This window comes from Anguilla anguilla, chromosome 2 (genome assembly GCF_013347855.1).
Source record: "Anguilla anguilla isolate fAngAng1 chromosome 2, fAngAng1.pri, whole genome shotgun sequence".
NCBI lineage: Eukaryota > Metazoa > Chordata > Actinopteri > Anguilliformes > Anguillidae > Anguilla > Anguilla anguilla.
The window spans coordinates 76,293,228-76,320,480 of NC_049202.1; the positions used below are offsets into that span (position 1 = coordinate 76,293,228).

A 27,253-nucleotide genomic window follows, 5' to 3' on the forward strand; every position below is an offset into this window, starting at 1 on the left:
GGACACTTCGACACGCCCAGGGTGGGAGGATCGAACCAGCAACCCTCCGACTGTCAGACAACTGCTTTTACCTCCTGAGCTATGTCGCCCCCAGCGGCCAGCTGTCGCCGGGCAGTCCTCACGCTTCTACCAAAAAAAGGGGACTTGCGTTCATTGAAGAACTGGCGGCCAGTGGCACTTATTTATACGTACTATAAGATCTTTTCCAAGGCCCTCGGTAACCGGCTGAAGACCCACTTGGCGTCGCTGGTGCATAAGGACCAATTGTATTGTGTTCCAGACCGCTCCATGTTGAACTATTTGTCCTTAATAAGAGACATGATAGATTTGCCACGGGGTGGTCAGGTGGATTTTGGGCTGATCTCCTTAGACCAGGAGAAGGCCTTTGACCGGGTGGATCACAACTACTTGTACAGCACATTAAAGGCTTTTGGGTTTGGGGAATCTTTTATATCTTTAGTGCGGCTGCTGTGTAAGGGTGTATATCATGCTTGGTCAAAGTGGGAGGTGGGTTGAGTTAACCAGTATGGGTGGAGAGGGGGATACGACAGGGTTGCCCATTGTCTGGTCAATTATATACCTTAGTAGCAGAACCTTTTTTTGCAATGACACGACAGAGGTTAAGGGGGTGGAAGACTCAGGGGCCAGTGCTTCTAAGGCAGTACGTTTGTTGACATATGCTGATGATGCAACCGTGTTGGTGAGAGATAGGGAGTATGTACAGGCGTAGGAGGATAGCCTATGAGGGTGCCTCCACAGCAAGGGTGAACTGGGGGGAAAGTGAGGGCTTGGAAAGTGGGTCATGGAGGGAGGGAATCCCTATCTCGGCTTCCGACTGGCTTGCAGTGGGGCCAGACAGGGGTTAAAGTACTGGGAGTTTATCTGGGAATAGGTGCTTTAATGGCCAGGAATTGGGAGGGAGTCACAGATCAGCTGGTGGAGAGACTGCAGAAATGGAAATGTGGGCGGGGCTTCAAGCACTGCAATAATGGAAATAATGGAAACCATTAAACTTGTCCCCCCCAATGATTGTACCGAGAAAAAAAAAACATTTGCCATGTACTATTATTTTGAAAGGCATGCTGCGGGAGCGCAGTCAGCAAGTCCTCCTGATACAGAAAAGACCTTTAAATGGAGCCCAATCTTTACAAAATCATCAAATTCAAACTATGCAGTAGGTGTCTACTAACCAAGAGACTAACAAGTTTCAGACCTCAGAGTTTCTTGCAGTACATTCTAAGACAAAGATGTCTGAATACCAAGTTAGGTAACAAGTTTAAGGACTCTTCCATCACAAATGATGCAGTTGCAGGTGACTTTATTCCACCAAAAAAGCAGGCTTGAACACAGGATACAATAAAGAGAGAGCTCTAAAAGCTGAAGGCTTGCAGGCACTGATACACACGAGGCAAAACCGAGCAACGCCAGCCAAGGGCAGCAGTGAAGTAAGAGAACATACAGTGAGAGCAGTCAGTCCTGGAGATGGCAGCAGGTGCAGATGACAATGGGGAACAGGTGATAAAGGGGAACAGGTGATTATGGGGAACAGGTGATAAAGGGGAACAGGTGATAAAGGGGAACAGGTGATAATGGGGAACAGGTGATTATGGGGAACAGGTGATTATGGGGAACAGGTGATAATGGGGAACAGGAGATAAAGGGGAACAGGTGATAAAGGGGAACAGGTGATAAAGGTGAACAGGTGATAATGGGGAACAGGTGATTATGGGGAACAGGTGATAAAGGGGAACAGGTGATAAAGGGGAACAGGTGATTATGGGGAACAGGTGATAAAGGGGAACAGGTGATAAAGGGGAACAGGTGATAATGGGGAACAGGTGATTATGGGGAACAGGTGATTATGGGGAACAGGTGATAAAGGGGAACAGGTGATAATGGGGCATAGGTGATAAAGGAGAACAGCTGATAATGGGGAATAGGTGATAAAGGGGAACAGGTGATAATGGGGAATATGTGATAAAGGGGAACAGGTGATAATGGGGAATAGGTGATTATGGGGAACAGGTGATAAAGGAGTACAGGTGGTGATGGGTAACAGGTGATAATGGGGAACAGGTACTAATGGGGAACAGGTGCTAATGCGGAACAGGTGATAATGGGGAACAGGTGGTGAAAGACTGCAGCACAGGGGGTCGAGCCGGTGGTTAGTAGGTCGGTGAAGGCCAGGCTGTGGCAGGTGGGGGGGGGGGGGGGCGACGAGGCTGTGGCAGGTGTGGGGGGAGATGAGGCTGTGGCAGTTGGGGGGTGGGGGGGGGGGGAGACGAGGCTGTGGCAGGTGGGGGGGGGGGGGGGGGGGGAGACGAGGCTGTGCCAGGTCGTGGGGAGGCGAGGCTGTGGCAGTTGGGAGGTGGGGGGGGGGGGGGGGAGACGAGGCTGTGGCAGGTGTGGGGGATGGGACGAGGCTGTGGCAGGTGTGGGGGGGGGGAGACGAGGCTGTGGCAGTTATTCATATGCTGCGTATGTCAGGGAATCACATCACAGCAAATATTGATGCATTACAGTCAACCGTGAGACAGCTCCACGAGTGCAAATGATCTGAATCCTCAAGTTATCAGGGCACAACTTATCTGAGAGAGGTGCACTAACAACAGTAGTCAAGGACATAGAGTTTAAGGACAAATAAAAAATAATTTTGCAAAAGAGAATGAAAACAGTAGTTCACTGACAAGTAGATGTAGGCTACAGTTTGGAAAGTCAATGTAGAAAAAATGGTCTAATGCTTTGTTTGATGATTGGTTATGGTTATTCACTTAGATTAATATTGATTGCAGCATAATGATTTACGGGGGAAATAACTAGTGCAATTAGCATAAATATTACTAAAAAGGATTTAAATTAAAATATCTTCATTGTACGATTCTCAGTATGACACCCATTCCTAGTGTGTTCCTATCTCAGGTTCTGTCTACATGCATCTGAGTGATGTGTAAAGTCATCTAAGATAAGTTGCAGCCATTGCTTCCTGTAGTCTGCATGTCAGTCTCCTCGTCTTGCACCTCCTGGAGAAAAAGGTCCCAGTCTGGACCCGTTAAAGGCAGGTTTGTTTGGAAGTGGTTCCAGAACCTAAACTCGCGGAAAACAGAAAATCAAGTGGAAGCAAGTTAGCTATTCTCAGGAAGAATAAGTACATGCATCAGTCACCAATAAACCTGTCAAGTTTTAATCCAGCCTGCACTCAAGCAAGCCATGTATTACTGACCAGCTGTGTGCTAATTCAGGTGTGTGCTTATTCAGGAGTGTGCTTATTCAAGTGTGTGCTTATTCAGGTGTGTGCTTATTCAGGAGTGTGCTTATTCAGGTGTGCGCTTATTCAGGAGTGTGCTTATTCAGGTGTGTTCTTATTCAGGAGTGTGCTTATTCAGGTGTGTTCTCATTCACGAGTGTGCTTATTCAGGTGTATTCTTATTCAGGAGTGTGCTTATTCAGGTGTATTCTTATTCAGGAGTGTGCTTATTCAGGTGTGTTCTTATTCAGGAGTGTGCTTATTCAGGTGTGTTCTTATTCAGGAGTGTGCTTATTCAGGTGTGTGCTTATTCCAGTGTGTGCTTTCTCAGGTGTGCGTATTCAGGTGCTTATAATGACTTATAATGGGAATTAAGTGTATATTATATCTCAAAATCGATGTGATTTCAAATAAAAACTCACATGCACCTCTTATAATACAATCAGGGAGGAAAATAGAAGGTGCTTACCGGTGGTGGTAAACATCTGGATCTCTGCTGAGCCTGTTCTGGAAGCCAATGTAGAGGTTATCCCACAGCAAGCCATGCCTCACCATGTACCGGATGACACCGACTCTATTCTTTATCTGGAAGCAGCCCAAGACATAACAGCACAGCATTTTAACCTGTGCACACCACACAGACTCTGTTCTTTATCTGGAAGCAGCCCAAGACATAACAGCACAGCATTTTAACCTGTGCACACCACACAGACTCTGTTCTTTATCTGGAAGCAGCCCAAGGCATAACAGCACAGAATTTTAACCTGTGCACACCACACAAACTCTGTTCTTTATCTGGAAGCAGCCCAAGGCATAACAGCACAGCATTTTAACCTGTGCACATCACACAGACTCTGTTCTTTATCTGGAAGCATTTTAACCTGTGCACATCACACAGACTCTGTTCTTTATCTGGAAGCATTTTAACCTGTGCACATCACACAGACTCTGTTCTTTATCTGGAAGCATTTTAACCTGTGCACATCACACAGACTCTGTTCTTTATCTGGAAGCATTTTAACCTGTGCACATCATACCGACTCTGTTCTTTATCTGGAAGCATTTTAACCTGTGCATCTCCACTCTCTGTTTCGAATGGGCAGACAATGTGGGAGAAGTGTGAATGTTGATCATCACTCCATCACATGGACAGGCCTACCTCCTCATAGGGACGATCTTTCGGTCTCTGTCGGGGGAAGGACAGGTCCAGAAAGTCCACAAAGTAGTTGTAGCCATTAGGGATAGGATTGAAATCATCATCGGTTTCAATAACCTGGAGGCACATTTTTTCATGGATTAATGTATCTTTGGACTTGAGATGGATTTTGAATATTCTGTTTACTAACATTAATAATAGTAATACATTTTATTTATATAGCGCTTTTCATCATACAGAGATGATCTCAAAGTACTTTACAGAAGGCAACAATAAAAATAAAAAAAATTAAAAAAACAGCAGGCAAATGTGAATTTAAACATTTCTATGCAAGCATTAAACTGCAATTGAGGTATGTTAAATCAACTTCTCATTCATCCACAGCAAATTTTAATGGGAATGTTTCACAACAAATTATACGTTCATGAGAAATAAAAAATAGACCACTAAGAAATGGCTAATTATTGTGAAAAAAGCTGCACTTTTTATTTTGTCCTCAAGGAGGAAATTATTTTCCACAGTAGGTGCATACATAACACAAACAGGTAAGACATACATGGTAAATGGTAAATGGACTGCATTTATATAGCGCTTTTATCCAAAGCACTTTACAATTGATGCCTCTCATTCACCAGAGCAGTTAGGGGTTAGGTGCCTTGCTCAAGGACACTTCGACACACTCAGGGCGGGGATCGAACCGGCAACCCTCCGACTGCCAGACAATCGGTTTTACCTCCTGAGCTATGTCACCCCATACAGGATTATACAAAATATAGGTTTTACAGGAACACTTAATTACAGGGGGTCGCACAACAGAGACAAAGGCATGGACTGACACTCTCTACACACCCCAGACTGGATGGCTCCTGCTAAAACAGGCCTTTCTGCACATGGGTAGTCTATACATACAACCAGAAGGAAGGGGGGTGAAGTGCTGGTGGAGTGGGTGGTCTGGGTCATGTGTGATTGTGAGTTCTTTGCGAATCAGGGATAAGGTGACGCAATCGGATAAGTTGGGGGTGGGAATACCAATGAGTTTGCTGGCTAAATTAGTTATCTTTATGAGTTTATTCTTATTGGTGACTGTAAGCATGTGGAAAAAACAGATGGCACTATGCAGAAGAACTGGCTCAATAATACTATGGTACAGGAGGAGAAGGAGCTGGGGTTGGACAGACAGGTGTCTTAGTTTACGGATGGCTGTAAGTCTCTGTTGACAACGTTTGTAAATGTCCATGGTGTGCTGGCTGAAGCTGAGGTTATTGTCTAGTGTAATGCCAAGGTATCTGAAACACTCCACCACCTCTACCTTCTCTCCTCTGATGGTGAGGCTGGGGGGTTGGACCAGTGTTTTGGGGGGGCTAATGAGCAGTTCTTTAGTTTTTGAGATGTTGAGGTAGAGAAAGTTATTGTCGCACTATGTGCTAAACTGGAATATGGAATGTTGATAGGCAGAGAGAGAGTCATTGTTACTGTTAAAAATGACTAGAATTAAAAAAAAATTTTTTTACCTGCACAACAAGATTGTAGTCCTTGAACCCTGCCCAGTTGTAGTAGAACTGAACCCAGCCTTTGTGCTGGAATATCTCTTCATCAATAGCAGCATTGAGCTCGTTCACGTACTGATCAAACTTCCAGCTGTTCTTCATGATCTGTGTACCAGGCGGTGGGTTGGTAATTGCTGCCCTGATAACAGAAAGATCATGCGATCATCAAGGACCAATAAGACTGATCTGGGATGCATAATATCACATGGTCAAAGTACCAATAATCTGACATGATCACTAAGGGCCAAATACATCATCAAGTAATCATCAAGGACAAATAAAATCACATGATCATGTAATGTGGTTGGTTGTGGGGCTGATTGCGGTGTGTTCATAAGGTGTGTGTGTTTGCATGCATGCATACAACATAACATAACATAATGATGAGAACAGGCCATTCATCCCAAAAATGCTCACCATTTTCCTGACAAAATTAGTGCTCTGATTACCTACAGACTAGATAGTATCTAACACTGTATCAAGCATAATCTTGAAAATCCTCAGAGTTTCTGCCTCTACTACGTGACCTGGTAGGTATTCCACACATTGACTACTCGCTGCATAAAAAAATTCTTCCTAATATCTGTACGGAATTTAACTCTTACTAAATTCCATTTATGTTCCTTTGTTCTACAAACAAAACTCAACCTAAATCTCTTGTTGTTCACTTTGTTAATCTCCTAAATCTGCTTTTAATGAGTTTGAAGAGATTAAGTTTCTTAAGTCTTTACTCATAGATTTTTATCTGTCTTACCAGGTATCAATTTGGTTGCCCTCCTTTGATTTATACGCTTTTGGCTATATATCCCAGCATCCTCTTGGCCTTTTTTAATGCTATATCACAGTGCCTAGAACCTGAAAGTCTTTGAGCAACCATTACTCACAAGTCTTTTGCAAATTGAGCACTTTCCAATTTTCCTCCCATAATGTAATCCTACCTAATGCCTTTATTTCCCACATGCAGAACTTTACATTTGGCTATATTAAATTTAATTTACCACGTCTCCGCCCACTTATGGATTTTGTTTCAATCTTCTTGGATTACTTTAGTCGATTCCAAACCAATAAGTCTCTCATGTGGTACCTTATCAAATGCTTTTTGGAACTCTGGTCCAATGTCAAAAGTCAAAAATGCACCCAATGCGTTCTCTGATTTCCGTGCACTGGTGTGATCAACTCGGCAGTGATTCTGATGAGGTGTCACTGCGTGAGTCAGTCGCCACCATCCGACATCAATGAAAGATTCTATCAAAACGAAATATATCAAAACGTAAATATAAAGACTAATATCTTTCGTATGGTTTTGCGAAAGTGCCTGCAGTGTGTTTTGAGACGTCTCCATTGTAGGTAAATCAAGATATTACCAAAAACAGGTAAAATGACCATTATCCCAGGAAGAAGCAGATCAAAAGTCTGTAGTAAAAACAGGAAGATTTATTATGCAGCCGGCTACGGGAACAACTCAGCAAGAAAGTTCAAAATAGTATTGGTGGGTGATTAGATTTATGCTAGCAGCATGTTGTTCTCAAAGTTCGCAAAGCAAAGGAAAGTTGATCAAGAGAACTGAGAATTCAAAGAGGGATGGACAGAGAAATATGCATTTACTCTCCCACAGTCCAGCACCAAACCAATGTGCTTGATTTGCACAGAAACCGTGGCCATCATAAAGAGTGGTAATGTGAAACGCCACTATGAATCGAAGCAGTTTGACGAATGAACACTTGCGTCAGTGCCTCCGCCTGGCAATCACACACCTTTTGTGCCGAGGTTCAAGGCATTGGCTACAGGCAAACAGTGCCATTTCTCCCACTAGTTCAAGCCACCATACTGTACTACTGAATGTGTGTATATGTTATGGATGTTCATTTATGTCAGTGCATTTTCTGTCATTGTTCCGGACCATTGACCTTGAATAAAATTCATAAGTGGACCTTTAATAAAAAAGTTTGAGTACCCTTAGTTATATGCCATCAGGACCTGCTGCCTTATTTGTCTTTAGTTTAAGAAATTCATCCAGTTCTTCTTTATCCTCCATCTCAATATCTACTAAGACATTCTGAGTACTGAATATGCATTCCAATCTATTAGTAAGCTCTTGTCTAGTAAAATTCTCAACAAAATAACTATTTAAGGCATCAGCAATATCTTTATTCAAAGAAAGCAATGTTCCTTTTTCATTCCTGTGTGCCTGATATCCTCTTTGACTTTTCATTTCCTACTACAGCATTGAAAGAAACATTTAGGATTACTTTTTGCATGTTGGGCAAGTTTTTTTTTTTAAACCTTAGCACACATACTACAATATTCACCTTATTACTCTCAGTGCTGTCATTTTTATATATCTTATACAATTTTTTTTCTCACACTTTTTCGTATGGCTTTGTTCATCCACTGGCAGCTGCTTCTTAAACTTACTTTTGGAATAAATTTACATTGTGCCTCAAGAATAATCCTTTTGGAACCTGCCCCATTTTAAGTCAAGGTCCTGTTTACTTATGTGTGAAAATTGGGTTCCTGCAAATAAGCTGCTGCTGCCCCCTGTGGGGGAGGAGAAGGTCCATGTTTGTGGATCGTTCGCCCAGAAGCTGTGGGTGCCTTCCAAACATTTATTTTTTCTCCTTCTCTTGTCTCATAGCTGGGTTCCTCTCGAGATTTCTTCCCAGTGGGGAGTTTTTGTCTCACTGCCGTTTGAGGGTTTTCTCCTCATTGGGAGTTTTTTTTAATTGAATTGAATTGAATTTTCTCCTTTCCTGGTATGGAAGGCCAAACGGGTAAAAAATATATGAAACTGATTTTTGGAATCATGCATTGTCGTCATCGGATGATCTCCTTGCCTTCTCTCCTTGCCCCTAGCTCCACCCACCCTTGCCCCTAGCTCCACCCACCCTTGCCCCTAGCTCCACCCATCAGAGAACGCAAGGAAAGGAAGCAAGGAAAGGACGTGGGGACTGAGGGACGGAGGAGACATGTATAAGGCAATTGGAACGTCCTTTTTTTTCTTGAGGCAGTTTGAAGCTGCCTTAATTACAGACGTGGCAGATGAGGGCTGGTGGATCGACTGGTCATTCATTACATGTCACACATTCTGAAGAAATACTTCCGCAAATGATGCACTCATGTTTGTTTGCTCAAGAATTTCGCAGCAGCCTCCTAGCTCCTAGCTCTTTGAAAGAGCATTGAACAGGTTGTAATGTCCTCAAAGATGAGTAAGGTCAGTAAGAGATTGGATGCACCCACATTGACAACGTGCACCCACACCAACACAAAAACAAATAAACAAACACCCTCACCCTCCCCCCTCACAGATTCCGAGAAAAAGCAATAAACTAAAACAAGGAAAGAGAAATTAAAGTAAAACTAAGCTACAACTTTTCACCTGACCAGCTCCAATGGCTTTTCAGTTGTAGTTTACTTTGTTTTTGTGCTCAGACAAACATGCAGATAGAAGCTTGTACTGTGTAGAGAACCACACCTTTAAGCCCCTGGGCTGCTATATTAATGCAATCCAGGTGCGTGTGCTCTTTCCACCAGCCAGCATGACAAGACAAGACAAGACCTTCTCCAGCAGGCCAGATGCAACATGATTAATATTACAAGATATTACACTTTCTTGTTCATGTTATAATCGTCAAGTACAACTAAGATTGTGTGAGAATTATGGATCAATAAGATTGTGTGAGCATTATGGATCAGTAAGATTGTGTGAGCATTAGGAATCAATAAAATTGTGTGAGCATTATAGATCAATAAGATTGTGTGAGCATTAGGGATCAATAAAATTGTGTGAGTATTAGAGATCAGTAAAATTGTGTGAGCATTAGGGATCAATAAGATTGTGTGAGCATTAGGGATCAATAAGATTGTGTGAGCATTAGGGATAAATAAGATTATACGATCATCAAGGATCAATAAGGTCATGTGAAGTATCCAAGAGGCCATCCTTCAGTTGAATTTATTTCCCCAGGAACCAATTAATGCAAAACTATGTCCTCCACAGAAATAATGCAAACGTCTGAATTCTAAATTAATTAATCTTCAAAATCAACTAATGATTTTCATGAAGTAGCTGACTGCCTGAAATGAAATGATGTACATAAACACACCTGTCAGAGGGGTCTCTCAAGGTCAGGCCCAGGTCCAAAACTGCTCCAGGTTTGGGCGTCCAGGTGGTGATACTGTCTGCTTGCTTTGAGATGAGTGCATTCAGGTCTTCCGCACAGTTTTTCACATTTGTGGCCTTGATGTAACTTTGTAAAGGTACAAGAGCATTAGCAACATTCACAGAATTCAGGTGCTTAATAAGGAGCTTAATTAAACAATTTACTGATTCAGTTCCATACGTTAATTTTACCGCAGGGAAATATACCTTGGGTTTTTAACCCATATGCACTAGGGATTTCATATCTCAAGTCCTGGACATGCCAGTGTCTAGTCTTTGCTAGCTTTTGGTGTGCTTCAACACAGCACAACATAAATTAACTGGTTACTGGAGGACGGAGTGTAGCACAGTGGGTAAGGAACTGGGCTTGTAACCGAAAGGTCGCAGGTTCGATTCCCGGGTAAGGACACTGCCGTTGTACCCTTGAGCAAGGTACTTAACCTGCATTGCTTCAGTATATATCCAGCTGTATAAATGGATACAATGTAAAAATGCTATGTAAAAAGTTGTGTAAGTCGCTCTGGATAAGAGCGTCTGCTAAATGCCTGTAATGTAATGTACTTAACCGACAAGTTTTTAGTAAAGGTTATTAAACTCACTCTTGCTTGCTTTAATGGTATCAACTGATGCATGCACTCCTGTTTTTCCTACCGAAGGGTTGACTGGCTGTCAGCAATGAATAATTGGAAAAACTTTGGAATGATTATCTTGATTTATAGTGTTTTGCTGTGTGGTAAATGTTTAAAATGTCATTTCAATGAAGCAGGACAGTCTATGGATATTCAAGAGTCTATTGATATGCTTGGACACAAAATATCCCAGTAGCTAGCTACCTGGCTAGCAATATTCAAACATACCACTAGCCAAATTTAATAACCAAAAATAATGTCCAATTGCCTAAAATTAAAATTCTCAGTTGGTGTGTTTTGACCTATTTATTTATTTATTTGTTTATTTGGTCTGACTTTATGATTTCCCCAAAATGACTTCCCTTACAGAGATGGAGTATACTGCAATATATTGTAAATATGAGGAATTTAAACTTTAATGATAATTTGTACATTAACCTCAAGATGATTTCAGTACAAAACAGATCATCTTTTGCATTTCCATAAGTACTTCTTCCTGTCTTCCAGATTTTTAAAAAGATATATACAGCCCATGCACTATAAAACAATGTTTGAGTATCATCCGTGTTTTTTTATTTTTTATTTTTTTAAAGCTGAACATAACTATAGTTATGCCACATTTTTCCCCTGGACCACTAGCTAACAGTCCTCGTGGCATATAAAACTAGTTATCATCACATTACATTTCTTGAGTGGATTTAACAGGGTGGATTGTCATATTTTATTTAACCTTTATTTAAGCAGAATAAAAAACCTTTTTCAACAGAGATGAAAATACCTATCTGAGGGATGCGCTTCCACGAAGTATCCAGCGAAAGGGCAGTAGATCTTGGGCTGCAAAGACTTCACTAACTGCGCTTTGTAATTCAGTAGCTTCTTCCTTTCGTTCTTTATGAAATCCTCCTTCCATTTTTCTGTGAGAACAATTTCACAAACTTTTACAAAAATATGCGTGTAGAGACAGCCAGCCAATTATTATCATAGCCAGAATAATAATTTCTAGGAGCATGTTTTTTCATAATCTTGCATGAAGAGTGATTCAAATAGAACACTGTGTATTTTCCCAAAGGCAACATTACTGAAGTTATGGTTATATTATATTGTGCTCTGTCCTACTTTGGTAGTTTATTGCTCAGTAGCTTATTGTCTAGTAGTATAAATTCTTTGTTTTTGAGGTGATAGTTTCAGTTCAGGAGTGCATTTCATCCGGTACATGGTTAGCTACTCGATGTTCACCTACATCAGGGCATGTTTCATGCATTGTAATGAGAGTGATTGACAGGAAAGGCTGACCTGTGTATTTGCCTCCAGTAAAAGTCATGGGAAACCCAGAGGCTCCTCCTGCAAAGTCACTCATCATTAAGTCCACGTTCCTGGGCAGATGTCCTCCGTTGGGCTGTGTGCAGTCCACTGTGTTCAGGATCACGTGGCCTGGATTTTTTCCATAAGTATTATTAATATAGCAAAAACACAAAAAGCATTTAGAAAACAACACCATAGTTTACAGTCCCATAATTAGTGCAAATTGGAATATTAGGTACATTAGACATATTTTATGTTCATTATTAGTGTATGGGTATTATTGGAAGAAAGCATAATATGGAAAATTAATTCTTTATTTTGCAGGTAAGACCTAGAGTGTGACAGGAACCTACAAACAACACTGTGGCTCTTATATATAGGGATATGCCACACTGTGGCTCTTATATATATAAGGGATATGTGACACTGGCTCTTATATATAAGGGATATGTGACACTGTGGCTCTTATATATAAGGGATATGTGACACTGGCTCTTATATATAAGGGATATGTGACACTGTGGCTCTTATATATAAGGGATATGTGACACTGGCTCTTATATATAAGGGATATGTGACACTAGCTCTTATATATAAGGGATATGTGACACTGTGGCTCTTATAAATAAGGGATATGTGACACTGGCTCTTATAAATAAGGGATATGTGACACTGTGGCTCTTATATATAAAAGATATGTGACACTGTGGCTCTTATAAAGAAGCATATGCCACACTGTGCTCTTATATATAAGGGATATGGTGGAATGTATGTAGGCCTGTAAACTGTATGACACACTTGAATAAAAGTGTAAAATGTGAGTACCTTGAATAAAAAGTTGACCCCCAAAATCTGTCTGCCCCCCAATCACAGCAGTCTAGATCCATGATTGCTTATGATAGTGACTAGATTATGTTTCTGACTGAAAAATGGCTGCATTCTAATGGTATGTCTGTACTGATTGGGGCTCCTACGCTCCTCATGATAATTTCCCTCACGCAAACAGAAATGGAAGGAGAGGGGGAGGGACAGCCGTTATTATTTCTCCTGCTGATGGTGATATGGTTATATGGTCCAGCCTTTCGGTGAGCACAGATGGTTTCAGTACCCTCCCAATATATTTTGTCCTGGACCAGAGAATTCATAACTGCGTAGCTGCCAGCAGGCCACTTGTGTCCTTTGCATGCGCTTGTTTGAACTGTCAGAAACTTGATTGTTTTGATACTGAGCAGAGTTGCTCAATCGACAAACATGTAGCCTTTGACGTGATGGAAAGCCATCCATATATCCCTGAATTTCAAGGACAACAATGACCAACCAAGCAGAACAAAGTACACAGTCACTGCAGCTGAATGCAGAACTGAGAAATGACATTTTCTTAAAAAACATCCCAAGTAGTGAAGTGGTGCAACAATTGCTCTGTGACACTTCTGAGTGAATGCTGAAGCTCATCTAGTCATTGAGATGGAAACACAGAAGAAAGGTGGTTGTACAAGCCCCCTACCAAGGCTCTTTGTGATTACTGAGCTCACCAGCACTCTCTTTCTTCTTAATAATATTCCAAACAGTTGACTTTTGTTAGCCTAATGTTTGGCCTTTGTCTCTGACATTTCTTTTCTTATTTATCAGCCTCATAATGGCTTTCTTGACTTGCCTTGGCACAACTCTGGTCCTCATGTTGATAAACACTAATAACAGACTCCAAAGCCAATCAGAAGTCCAGAATGAAAACTAGATACTGAAAGCTCTCTTATACCTGTTCAAAGGAAGCAATTGAACACACCTGACTAATCAGAAACACCTGTGACGCTATTTGTCCCAAATATTATGACGCCCTGAAATGGGGGGATGTGGAAGAATTTGACAGACTGTCTTTTTTCTTGTGGAAAATTACAAAGATGATCTATTTCTGGTGTATATCTTTATGCTGAGTGCCTTATCGTAGTGTAAGGGCTGCCCAACATATAGTCCGAACATACTGCCAAATGTGTAACCTCCCATGTTCATTTAGTTCCCTTACAGAAAGAACACTCTGCTAAGTGCCCCTAACATAATGTTGCATAACCCTGTTAAAGCAGTTAAAGGTACATATTTTCATCTATGAATAGAAGCTTTTCTAGCCCAACTCCATGACCATTTCACTGCAATTCAGATTAAATTAAGATGGTTTAACCCAACTCTATGGGCATTTCACTGCAATTCAGATTAAATTAAAACAGTTTAACCCAACTCCATGACCATTTCACTACAATTCAGATCAAAATAAAATGGTTTAACCCAACTCCATGACCATTTCACTGCAATTCAGATTAAATTAAGACAGTTTAACGCAACTCCATGACCATTTCACTGCAATTCAGATCAAAATAAAATGGTTTAACCCAACTCCATGACCATTTCACAGCAATTCAGATTAAATTAAGACAGTTTAACGTAACTCCATGACCATTTCACTGCAATTTCGATCAAAATAAGATGGTTTAACCCAACTCCATGACCATTTCACTACAATTCAGATCAAAATAAAATGGTTTAACCCAACTCCATGACCATTTCACTACAATTCAGATCAAAATAAGATGGTTTAACCCAACTCTCTGACCATTTCACTACAATTCAGATCAAATAGAGTTGGTACCTTTATATTCCACAATTATGCAGGTGTCCATTTCAGGGTGTACTCCATCCATCAGAATCATGAACCGCAGGTGCTCATCCACCTGATAGGAACAGTGAGACAAAGTGAGGCAAAGCATTCGGAGCAAGTATTACTGCCCTACTGGCACACTGGCGTTCTCATCCAAAAAGAAAACTCAAAGCATTCAGAGCAAGTATTACTGCCCTACTGGCACACTGGCGTTCTCATCCAAAAAGAAAACTCAAAGCATTCAGAGCAAGTATTACTGCCCTACTGGCACACTGGCGTTCTCATCCAAAAAGAAAACTCAAAGCATTCAGAGCAAGTATTACTGCCCTACTGGCACACTGGCGTTCTCATCCAAAAAGAAAACTCAAAGCATTCAGAGCAAGTATTACTGCCCTACTGGCACACTGGCGTTCTCATCCAAAAAGAAAACTCAAAGCATTCAGAGCAACTATTACTGCCCTACTGGCACACTGGCGTTCTCATCCAAAAAGAAAACTCAAAGCATTCAGAGCAACTATTACTGCCCTACTGGCACACTGGCGTTCTCATCCAAAAAGAAAACTCAAAGCATTCAGGGCAAGTATTACTGCCCTACTGGCACACTGGCGTTCTCATCCAAAAAGAAAACTCAAAGCATTCAGAGCAAGTATTACTGCCCTACTGGCACACTGGCGTTCTCATCCAAAAAGAAAACTCAAAGCATTCAGAGCAACTATTACTGCCCTACTGGCACACTGGCGTTCTCATCCAAAAAGAAAACTCAAAGCATTCAGAGCAACTATTACTGCCCTACTGGCACACTGGCGTTCTCATCCAAAAAGAAAACTCAAAGCATTCAGAGCAAGTATTACTGCCCTACTGGCACACTGGCGTTCTCATCCAAAAAGAAAACTCAAAGCACTCAGGGCAAGTATTACTGCCCTACTGGCACACTGGCGTTCTCATCCAAAAAGAAAACTCAAAGCATTCAGGGCAAGTATTACTGCCCTACTGGCACACTGACGTTCTCATCCAAAAAGAAAACTCAAAGCATTCAGAGCAAGTATTACTGCCCTACTATAACCCTAGCGCCATTATTCTATGCAGCTAGCATTAGAGCATACATGCATAGCAAAAAAATATAAGCCATAAATCAAAAACTTTCAGTGACTTTTTAATAAGCTTCGGAAAGCTTAAGTAATTATTTATATGTCAGAATGAAATTAAGTATTTCCTAGTTGTCACACCTATATTAAAAATGAAATTAAAGCATTCACCCCATTTGTATTAACAACCTAAATCAGGCCAGGCTAATTACATTTTCTTGAGAAATCACACAAAATTCATGAAAAAAGTTAATCTATGTTCAAATCCACCTGTGATCTACTGCATGATTACAGAATAAATATCACTGACTTTGCAAGATATTACAGCTGAAACAGTAGATCAGATATTACAGCTGAAACAGTAGATCAGGTATCACAGCTGAAACAGTAGATCGGGTATCACAGCTGAAACAGTAGAACGGGTATCACAGCTGAAACAGTAGATCGGGTATCACAGCTGAAACAGTAGATCGGGTATCACAGCTGAAACAGCAGATCAGGTTGGAGACCTTGTCATGAATGCCAAAGAACTGCCCAGGGCGGATTTTCATGTGTTCATTTGTTTTTTTTAAATAACTGGCTCTCTCTCTGGCTTTTCCCCTTTACGCTTTGGGTAGTTCCATGAATTCATGACAAGATGACCAGTAAAAATAATTATGAAATAACCCAAATGTAGTGAAAGCGTTTTGTGCTTTTCAGCCTTCAGCTGTCCAGCTGTGCACCTGTCCAGTGCCTCAGCTTTTCAGCCAGGTTTCTTTGACTGTGTTATCTCCCTATCTCTCTCTCTCTCTCTCTCTCTCTCTCTCTCTCTCTCTTTCTCCCTCTCCCTCTCTCTCTCTCAAGAACTATGAAAGAATGGCTTAAAAAGAAAGTCAGTATTTTGAAATGGCCCAGCCAAAGCCCAGACTGAAATCCCATAAATCCCATTGAAAATCTGTGGTATGACCTGCTGTCCACCAATACTCATTATTGGACTTGCCAGCTTTTGAGCAAATTTCCATTGGAGAAGAATGATAGCAATTGTAGTTCTTCACAGGTGTGCAGGTCTGTGCACATTTAGATATTGGAATTTCTGCCCAAAGGGTTAGAAATGACTGAATCTGGGGGGTGAATACTTTTGTAAATTAGAAATATAAGCCTTTAATTTTTGGAAAAACAAAACAAAAACATTGCCGAATAAAACATGTTTTACATTATAAATATATTGGATTTACTGTGTTGGTGAAGGGGAAAAATACTTCAGTGCATACATTTTTTAAGGTGTAACAGGACAAAACTGGACACAGTTCAAGGGGGTGAATACTTCTGAATGCATCATTCACTTACATTTTGCCAGATGCCGAAGTTTATCACGTTAATGTTGGTCAGTTTCACCCCACTTTTGTCCAAGTACCTATAATGGAGTTTTCATTATGAGAGACCATAAAGGAACATGGCAGCACAACTATAGCATTATAATGCTAACATTCATTAAACAGCACCCTTCATGTCATTTTGCAGCCAAAGTAAAATAAATGCAAACACTAAAATATTAAATATTTCAATAATAATGTACATATTTTCACACACAGTTATTATATGTTGAGCTGCATTCGAGCTCTGTATTTTCAGTACTGCCCAATGAGTTTCAGTATGTGTTAGGAAAAAGGCCAAAATGGACATATAATGATTCACAAAGAGTAACTCTAATCAAGTAATGGCAAAAAACAGGCATGGAGATGAGGTAAGAAAGCTGATACCCACCAGAACACCGGCCTTGACGTGTCTCCCACATATATCGGCAAGTCAGGACGCCTTTCGGCCAGAGTTTTTAGAGTAGGGTAGCTGGAAAATACATGAAAAGCACTTTTCACCATCCATTCATGCTAGTAAAACTGTATCATTGCACCTGCGAAACTGTAAAGAGAAAATTGACTGCAAAATTAAAGAGGCCATATCTTAACATTCACACATTCCTATGTTGTGCATGGGTTGTAGACTCTGTTGCGATAGTGGAACATGTTTGATAAGAGGTTTTTTGCAGAGCTAAGATTTTGTTAACTTCTCTGCTGAAATGGGCAAATCTGACTTTGCTTCAGTCAATAAATCATCTTTTATCTGCTAGTTTAATATCCTGACCCCTCAGACTATAGAGACCATACATTCTGTTATGAAAACTGGTGTTACACTGAAATTTGGAGCTTGCTGTTAAGCAACCATTTGTTGTTGAGAATGAATATTTGCTCTTGTACTGACAACAAATTCACTTTTGATAAACATGTAGAAGCTCTCTACACAGGCTATGTTGGGCTTGTGAAGTACGTGCTCATCTGCTAAAACCTAAGATGCTTCATTTGCATCACATTTACAAACAATATTTTATATATAAAATGGTCTCTCTTTTCAGCCTCATACTGAGCACCGGATAAAAAGGTTAAAGGTAAAATTATGGTTTTAGAAATAAGTCTTGTTATACTTTTGATGCCAGGCAGAGATTGGTCGCTGTTGCTTTTATGGACATTCTTGATTATGGTGATCTGTTGTGCATGAACACCTCAGCTCTCTGTCTTCACATGTTGGACACTGTGTATCATGGTGCTTTGAGATTAATTTCTAATTGCAGAGCCCAGTGTTGTGATTTTAGTCACAGTGTCATGTACAGATGTGTTATGGATGGAGTCAGTGTCATGTACAGGTGTGTTATGAATGGAGTCAGTGTCATGTACAGGTGTGTAATGGATGCAGTCAGTGTCATGTACAGGTGTGTTATGAATGGAGTCAGTGTCATGTACAGGTGTGTTATGAATGGAGTCAGTGTCATGTACAGGTGTGTAATGAATGGAGTCAGTGTCATGTACAGGTGTGTTATGAATGGAGTCAGTGTCATGTACAGGTGTGTTATGAATGGAGTCAGTGTCATGTACAGGTGTGTTATGAATGGAGTCAGTGTCATGTACAGGTGTGCTTTTAGGAATGGTTCCACTTCAGCCCCACCCAAAGTACCTGAGGTGGTCTGAGTGCATATGGCTGATGTAGATCAGGTCGGCATTGCAGAGTCGGTCCAGGGCGTCGGCTGGGGGCTCATGCAGGAGCCACCACCCCCGAGCGAAGGCCGGGCCGGTCAGCCAGGGGTCAAACAGCATCACTTTATTCCCCAGCTTCAGCTCCATACACGCGTGTGTCAGATAGGTAATCTGAAAAAGGGAATCGTCCTATTTCAGCACAATTCAACATTACATTCGAACAAATAAGAGATGGAACATCTAATGCTTTAGTGTTGTTGCCTATACACTCACTGCTCTGGAAAATGTTCTTAGCCAGTAGTCTTTTTTGTTTTTTTGGAAAAGAAAAGCAATAGGGAAACTCATATTACTCATATGAATGAACTTCTGCTGTCGTACACTATAAACAGCTCTAGGTAAATAAATGTAATGTCATTTGAACTGAATTCACATAAAAATATGAGCTTTCCTTAAACGTGTAAATGTCTTGGCCAGACTGGACAGGGTTTTCATGTTTTTAGACAGGTTAGTCTCACTCTATGACCTCATTTATCAAACAGGTTAGTCTCACTCTATGACCTCATTTATCAAACAGGTTAGTCTCACTCTATGACCTCACTAATCAAACAGGTTAGTCTCACTCTATGACCTCATTTATCAAACAGGTTAGTCTCACTCTATGACCTCATTTATCAAACAGGTTAGTCTCACTCTACGACCTCACTAATCAAACAGGTTAATATCACTCTATGACCTCATTTATCAAACAGGTTAGTCTCACTCTATGACCTCATTTATCAAATGGGTTCGTCTCACTCTATGACCTTATTTATGTGTGCTACTGTTCATAAATACTGTGCAGAACTCACTTCTAATGGAGTTGTGATTTTGGATCCATTTGAATATATTTAGGTTTACTTTTCACTAGTTTCAGGATCAGCACTACTGCCAAAATAAGTCATCACTATGCATATATTAAGGAGAATGATTTTTTTTGTCTGTATGCACCATTAAAAAAATAACCAATGTCCCCTGGAAGCAGTAGTTAAAGAACTCTGATGCTCATGCACAAAGTAAGCAACTCCTCTTAAAATAACAGTACAAACCCACTGCTCAAGCATTTTGCATTTAGGTATTTAGCAGACAATTTCTTCTACAGAATCTCTTACAGAAGTTCAGCACCTATCAGACCACTAGGTCCAACAAAAATTTTGCAAACAGGCTGTGCTGGGAGGAATTTGGGGGAATTAGAATACCATGCCTAATGGTTAGGTAGGCACACACCTGGGTTATGTTACAAACCAGTCCAGGATTTAAAAGTGTGCTTCTTTCCACAGTAGGCGTCTGAGACCGATGTCGCCCACCATGGCGGGAAACAGCACATACAGACAGAGAAAAGGCTGAAAAGCGACCGTATGGTTTCATTTATTTTGTCTTTGTTATATTAGCTTGTTGTTTCAGTTTGTTGTTTTTGCTCGTGAGGAGGAAGGGTGAAGAGGGTCATTTATTTGATTTCATGTTTGTGTGGATGCTCTCTCTCTCTCTCTCTCATACGGCAACCAACAGCGTCCCCCGGCACTGCCGCATCTCTCTCCCAGGGGTGTCACGCTGGCCTGAAGAAGCTAAAATGAAACTGAAGAACAAGCCTTTTAATTTTCATATTGACCAGGTAGGAAATAAAACTGACTCCTGAAGGAGAAAGGCAGTGGTGCCTTAGATTGCGTGAAGGGCGGGGGGTGGGTTCATTTCGTGAAGGGGTGGTTCATTCTGAAAATGCACAACAGAAATGCTGAGTTTGTGAGCTGGAGAAATAGGAAGCTGATTTTAAACTTTAAATTTTTGTTTGATTTATGGGATTTTTGCATTAATAGTGTTTACAAACAAAGGGTTTTGGCAACATAAGATAATGTGCACAGCATTAAAACAGTACATGCTGATGCACTAATTTTTCCACAAGCCATGATTGCACTTGCTTTCAAAGCTTAGAGTGTTACTGGAACAATTCTTCCCTTCAAGATAAAATGTTTATCTTTATGATAAATGAACTATTTTACAAACTAACTAGCCATCATATTGGTAACATTAGCTATAAGAGGTAGAGGTAGCGATCACCTGCATGGAAAGGTTTTTAAACCAAAACGTGTCAACTCCATTAAGAAACCATGCTGGTATCAAAACTACGAGGGTAACAGTATGAGGGAAACCCCCACACTACACGGGGTGGAACTGTTACTGCCGGGGGATGGATTTGATCGTTTTTGGGGATACGGTCGCTGATCAGCTGAAACGCATCCCTCTGTCAGACAACACAGCTGCCCACGGTACTGCTGATATGGCAGATGATACCAAGGAACAGCGGATAGAGGTAAAACAGACTGATTGTATAATTGTGTATGAAAGGAAGATGAAAATACTAAATATGAAATACAGATAAACTGAATCTTTACTTACTTTATTTTTATGCGTCTACTTTAGCCAAAGGTGTTATACTGTCTCTACTAAGCAAAATCTGGGCCTGTGTGTTCAGAGTAAAATCAGGAGATTGGTCCACGCATGGGGCCCACAGATTTGAAGTACTCATTTTTGGGGGCTCAGATGTTCATTGTACAGCTGTTTTAGAGGAGTTCAGGTTTGCAGTCTTTGGCTCTTGAAATGACTTCCTGTCTTGTGGTGTAGACCTGGCTTGCTGTTGGTGAGATGTGCCTGCTGTCTGAACTTTCCCCCTCAGGCTGCAGCCATTTCAGCTCCCCCAGGAGCTCCAGACAAGGTGGGGGCGTGGCTGGGGTCTTTAAAAGCCATTTTAAATATCATGGCCTCAGCCAAGAGTTATCCTAGCTTTAAGCTACCATGGACTAAACTTGAACACAGTCACTGCTCTGTGCTCTTGTGTATAGACTTCCTAAACCAAGCAAAGACTTTAGAAATGAATTTGTTATTTTTCGGTCATCTAGGGGCGACATAGCTCAGGAGGTAAGAGCAGTTGATTGGCAGACAGAGGGTTGCCGGTTCAATCCCCCACCCTGGGCGTATTGATGTGTCCCTGAGCAAGACACCTAACCCCTTATTGCTCCCAATGAGTTGATTGGTACCTTGCATGGCAGCCTTTCACTGTTGGTGTGTGAGTGTGTGTGTGAATGGGTGAATGAGAGGCATCAATTGTAAAGTGCTGTGGATAAAAGGGCTATATAAATGCAGTCCATCTATTATGCCTATGTCTGACAGAATTCTGATTCTGAGTGATTTTAATATCCATGTTTCTCTTCCACTGCCTCCATCACCTACAGGGTCCCTCAAGGGTCCATTTTAGGGCATCTCTTTCCTATATATGCTACCTTTGGGACATATTATCCATTAGTACAATATCTCTTCATTGCCATGCAGATGACAACTCTACCTCCCCAACAGAGCGTGAATGACTGTCTGATTTTATTTGGCCCACCTAAAGCCCTTCACCAGCCTCCTTGACAATTTAGGTCATCCCTCCTCATCCACCTCCCTTCGGTGCTTACAGGCAACAGAAGCATCATTCACTCATGCCCCTGCCACTGCACACCTTCACTAGCTAGTATTACACTTGCTCCATCGACTTAGTCATTGTCAGAATGTACTGTCAGCAAGCTAGCTGACATTAAACTGACATTAAAGTTAAATTGTGGTTAAATTTATGGTTAAATTTATTTTCCATGGTCATCATTTGCTTTTTATTAGTTCAGGCACCATTTAAGCATGGGTACCATTTTAGAAGTATTGCTTTAGCATTGGAATCTGTAAAATCTAAATGATACCCATCCCTACTGATAATAAATTCTGCCTAATCCAGCCCATTTTCCACCTGTGCCGCCTGCTGTGAGCTGCGTGCTCCTCGCCTCTGGTCATGAATAGGCCTAAAGTCAGTAGCCATGCCCAGTGTGTATTTTTGTTGTGTAAGGCTGCAAGTTTGAGTACTTACTGTCACTTCTCCAGCTTCAAGTTGCTCGGGGACTTTAGGGTCAATGAGCCAAGGCTCAGCAGGATTCAGCTCCACTAACTCAAGACTTCCATCATTCCAGTTAACCCCTGCACACGTGACAGTTTAATGGGACCACTTTATTCAGAAATTTAATGGATGAATTATATTGAGAAGCTTATAATTAATTAAACAAACTAAACATCGGATCAGTCAATCAATCAACCCATAAATCAGTCAGCCAAACAATCTACTCCTTTAAGGTATTTTTCATTGTATTATTTGTTTTTTTATGAACACTGATAAAACAGAAATATTACCAAGCTCATCCTGCTGAAAGCTGTCTGGTGGATTCACATATTCCATGGTTGACACATTCAGTTTCCAGTAATGTTTAGTACAGCGCACTGTTCTGTTCAGAGGAAAAAAGTACAAGATGATCCATACAATGTACCTGCTGTGATACACGAAGTGCTTCTGCTGCTTTTAGTTAATATAGCTAATTGCTCGATTAATGTGGCTGATTACACAGTTTCTCTCACCACATTTTTCTTCTTAGTCTGAATTGTTAATTGATTTTAAGGTGAAAATAAAAACCAGTAGATCCCTTTGCTTTCTGTTACCATGGTTGCAGACATCCGGTTTACATGAAAAGGTCTGCAGCAATGGTTCAGGTCTGCAAGGGTTAGACTCATCTGGTCTGTGAGGTTTAGGGTTAGACTCATCTGGTCTGTGAGGGTTAGGGTTAGGCTCATCTGGTCTGTGAGGGTTAGGGTTAGACTCATCTGGTCTGTGAGAGTTAGGGTTAGACTCACCTGGTCTGTGAGGGTTAGGGTTAGGCTCATCTGGTCTGTGAGGGTTAGGGTTAGACTCATCTGGTCTGTGAGGGTTTGGGTTAGACTCATCTGGTTTGTGAGGGTTATGGTTAGACTCACCTGGTCTGTGAGGGTTAGGGTTAGACTCTAACCCTAATATGGTCATGTTTGTTTCCACCCATCTTGACCACATCTCTGTGAGAGTTAGGGTTAGACTAATCTGGTGTGTTTGGGTTAGGGTTAGGGTTAGACTCATCTGGTCTGTGAGGGTTAGGGTTAGACTCACCTGGTCTGTGAGGGTTAGGGTTAGGCTCATCTGGTCTGTGAGGGTTTGGGTTAGACTCACCTGGTCTGTGGGGGTTAGGGTTAGACTCATCTGGTCTGTGAGGGTTAGGGTTAGACTCTAACCCTAATATGGTCATGTTTGTTTCCACCCATCTTGACCACATCTCATGTTGTTACTTACTTTCCATCCAGGTCCTCTATGTCTTTGATAAACAGTCCTCCTTGGTGTTTACACTGGTTTCTACATGCCTTCACACCATCTGCATCCTTGTAAATGATGTAACATTTCCCATCTTTTGGATTTTTCTTGAAGTTGAGTCCATGTTTTAGTGTGAGCACAGCTTCAGGGTCCAAAGTGAGCAATGTCTTTGTTACTTGAGCCATTAGGTGAGTGTTTGAGCTGCAAAGCAATAAAATTAAGAAAACTTTTAATATAACTTTTAATTTATTGACACACTCATTAAGTCACATCATCTTGAATATATTTCTGTGGACAGTTAATTCTAAATTAGGTCCTGGGTGTCCACTGAATTATGCTGGTTTTTGTTTAATTCACTGAAATGTAACAAGCTGTTCATTCTTATTACTTCTCATCTACTGTGTATTGATGGATGGATGATTTACCCTATTAAAGTTCATTATGTTATGAATAGCTATCCCAGGACCTTTAATCATGTATTATCAAAATCGGTTTTTATTTGATGCAGTTATAGTCTGCAGTGAAATAAGCTGAGTCCTAACTGCTGAATTCATGGACACCTTGGGAAATGAAATGCAGTTGCAATAGGTCATTAACTTAAAGAATATTAATAAAACACAATCTAAGCATTGATTGTTTAATAATTAGTTGATAATTAGAAATGACAGACAGATCACACCAGGTTTCATTAAAAGAGGCTGAACCGTGGCTTAAACAAATCAGGAACACAGCCAGAGGTTATAGACTCATTAATGATGCCAAGGAAGATGGTAGTGCATCCAGAGCAAAAGGCACATATGAGATGCATTGTCTGATAATTGTTGCAGGGTAATGGGGACAAGGAGCTGTGCTCAGTGGTTCTACGTTGTATTTTTAGTATAGTGTTACAAAGTCCAAGAATAGGGTTGTGAAGGGCGGCATATTCATTAGAAGGACAATATCAGTCATGAGAAGCAGGGACGTGTGTTTACAATGAGTCTAACTTGGAGTTTGATGTTGAATGGGGTTCTGTTGGATGGGGGGGGGGGGGGGGGGGTGGAGGTTTACTCACAAGGGAATCAAAAATCTACAAATATCTAAATATTGAAGCAAGCAACCTAAAAACCGTCTGGGATGCACACAAAACTCTGGGTAGTTGTGAAAATAACCCCAGAAGTGTTATAATGTGCAATTCCCCTTTAACTCAACTCACCTGGTGTCCTGGGTCTCAATTGGGTGCTGATTTTAAGGTGAAAACAAAAACCAGCAGACCCTGTAGCTCTCCAGGACCAGGGTTTGTCTGCCAAATGCCTGTAATGTTTGAGACCACTGCCCTAAACAATAAAAGTCTTCTATTCGGTGAGTTTATCTCAGACAATAGACTTGACTTTCTCTGCCTAGACAAGACCTGGCAAAACCCCTTGACTACGATATGCAGCAGCTCTAGGTTTGGCAGTATCTGTTATAACCAGAACATTGCAGACCTCACCCGTGGATGAATGACGGTATCCGTATGTAATAGATGGTAGGGATTGTGATTTGTTCAGGGCTGTTGAATCTCTGCAGGCTTGTCCGATAAGAGCCACAGCATGAATGTACAGAAATTCATCTTTAATGAGATGATGAAAAGGGGTGTGTGTGGTTATTGAGATGCATGCACACAATGTATCCAATAGGGAGAAATAAAATGCAGCACTGAAACAAATCTCCCAGCTTTCTCCAGTAAACAAGTGGACTATTCAATTGTGACGCACTGGACAGGCTTGTGCTGTGTACATGGACTGTACACAGTCCGTCCCCAACGGAGGCCACCCCAGTTATGTATACCTGCGATATTCATGGACTTCGTAACACTATACTGAAAATACAATGTAGAGCCACTGAGCGCAAGTGGAACAAATCTCAATTTCCAGTCCAATTATGATGAAATATTGGCCCCCTTTAGCACAAACGTTAAGTAGGTGATATCTGCCGTCCTCAATGATCTTATCGTTTCTAATTCAAGGTTTTTATTTAAATTGTCAACCCTGACTCTGTACTCCCCTCTGTTGACAGCTGCAAAAAAACGTATTCATTTTCTTGACAAGATAAGACTTATCAGATCTACTATTACCCACCTTCAGCTAGCTCTGATTTACCAGCTTCTTGTCCCCATTACCCTGCAACAATTATCAGACAATGCATCTCATATGTGCCTTTTTCTCTGGATGCACTACCATCTTCCTTGGCATCATTAATGAGTCTATAACCTCTGGTTGTGTTCCTGATGTTTTTAAGCAAGCCTTGGTTCAGACTCTTTTAATGAAACCTGGCGTGATCTATCTGTCATTTCTAATTATCAACTAATTTTTAAGTTGCCTTTTGGATCTAAGAGTTTTGAAAAGGTTCCAGAGATAGTAATAACACTTTTGATAAATTCTAATCAGGCTTCCACCAGCTGCACAGTACTGAAACTGCTCTGCTTAGAGTGACTCATGATGTCCTTATGCCCGCGGATGCTGGTGATGTTTTAGTGCTACTTGGTTGAAGCGCTGCATTCGATACGACTGACTATTCCATTTTACTGGATAGGCTCAGGCATTGGGTTGGTATCTGTGGTTTTGCCTTTGATTTGTTCTTCTCCTACTAAACAAACATATGTTTTAATGTTTCTATTGGAGACTGAGTATCCTCTTCTGCCCATTTGACATGCGGGGTTCCGCAAGAATCGATTTTGGGACCTATATTGTTTTCTCTTTATATGCTTCCCCTGGGCTCACCCAATGCATGCTGGGATAGGCTCCAGCACCCCCCGCGACCCTACTCAGGATAAGCGGGTATAGATAAAATTTCCAGCAGCCAAACCACCACGCACTCTGCTCCTGCCGGCTGGCTGAAACTAAGCAAGTGTGGGCTTGGTTAGTACTTGGATGGGAGACCACCAGGGAATACTGAGTTGCTGCTGGAAGTGGTGTTGGTGGGCCAGCAGGGGGCAATCTTGCCTCTGGTCAAATAAACCCCAATGCCCCAGTGCAGTGACGGGGACACTGTGCTGTAGGAGATGCTGTCCTTCAGATAAGACCTTAAACTGAAGTCCTGACTCACTGTGGTCATTAAAGATCCCATGACACTATTCTGAAAGAGTAGGGGGTTCCCCAGTGTCCTGGCTAAAATCCCAGATCTACTCTCACAAAAACTTGCCACCTAATCATACCCTGATTTAATTGGCTAAAAATGTTCTCTTCCTCCAATGGAGCTGCTCAGTGGCCAACAATAGAGCATTGCAGTTGTACTGGGAAG

At 41.3% G+C, this 27,253-nt stretch overlaps 1 protein-coding gene across 1 annotated transcript in view; it reads right to left on the minus strand.

The window, feature by feature from the left end:
- Window positions 1–2,442: 2,442 nt before the first annotated feature.
- Window positions 2,443–27,253, minus strand: part of LOC118221204 (cytidine monophosphate-N-acetylneuraminic acid hydroxylase-like) — a 53,879-nt gene continuing 29,068 nt past the window's right edge. The window contains exons 3-16 of the mRNA XM_035406043.1: window positions 23,978–24,196; window positions 23,017–23,108; window positions 22,700–22,806; window positions 18,752–18,942; window positions 17,513–17,593; window positions 17,096–17,162; window positions 14,676–14,757; window positions 12,029–12,166; window positions 11,514–11,649; window positions 10,051–10,194; window positions 5,912–6,086; window positions 4,404–4,517; window positions 3,714–3,829; window positions 2,443–3,084 (exon numbers count right to left, since the gene is read on the minus strand). Coding sequence (XP_035261934.1) covers window positions 2,958–3,084; window positions 3,714–3,829; window positions 4,404–4,517; window positions 5,912–6,086; window positions 10,051–10,194; window positions 11,514–11,649; window positions 12,029–12,166; window positions 14,676–14,757; window positions 17,096–17,162; window positions 17,513–17,593; window positions 18,752–18,942; window positions 22,700–22,806; window positions 23,017–23,108; window positions 23,978–24,196 — 1,789 coding nt within the window. The 3' untranslated portion in view covers window positions 2,443–2,957. The remainder of the gene's footprint in view (window positions 3,085–3,713; window positions 3,830–4,403; window positions 4,518–5,911; window positions 6,087–10,050; window positions 10,195–11,513; window positions 11,650–12,028; window positions 12,167–14,675; window positions 14,758–17,095; window positions 17,163–17,512; window positions 17,594–18,751; window positions 18,943–22,699; window positions 22,807–23,016; window positions 23,109–23,977; window positions 24,197–27,253) is intronic.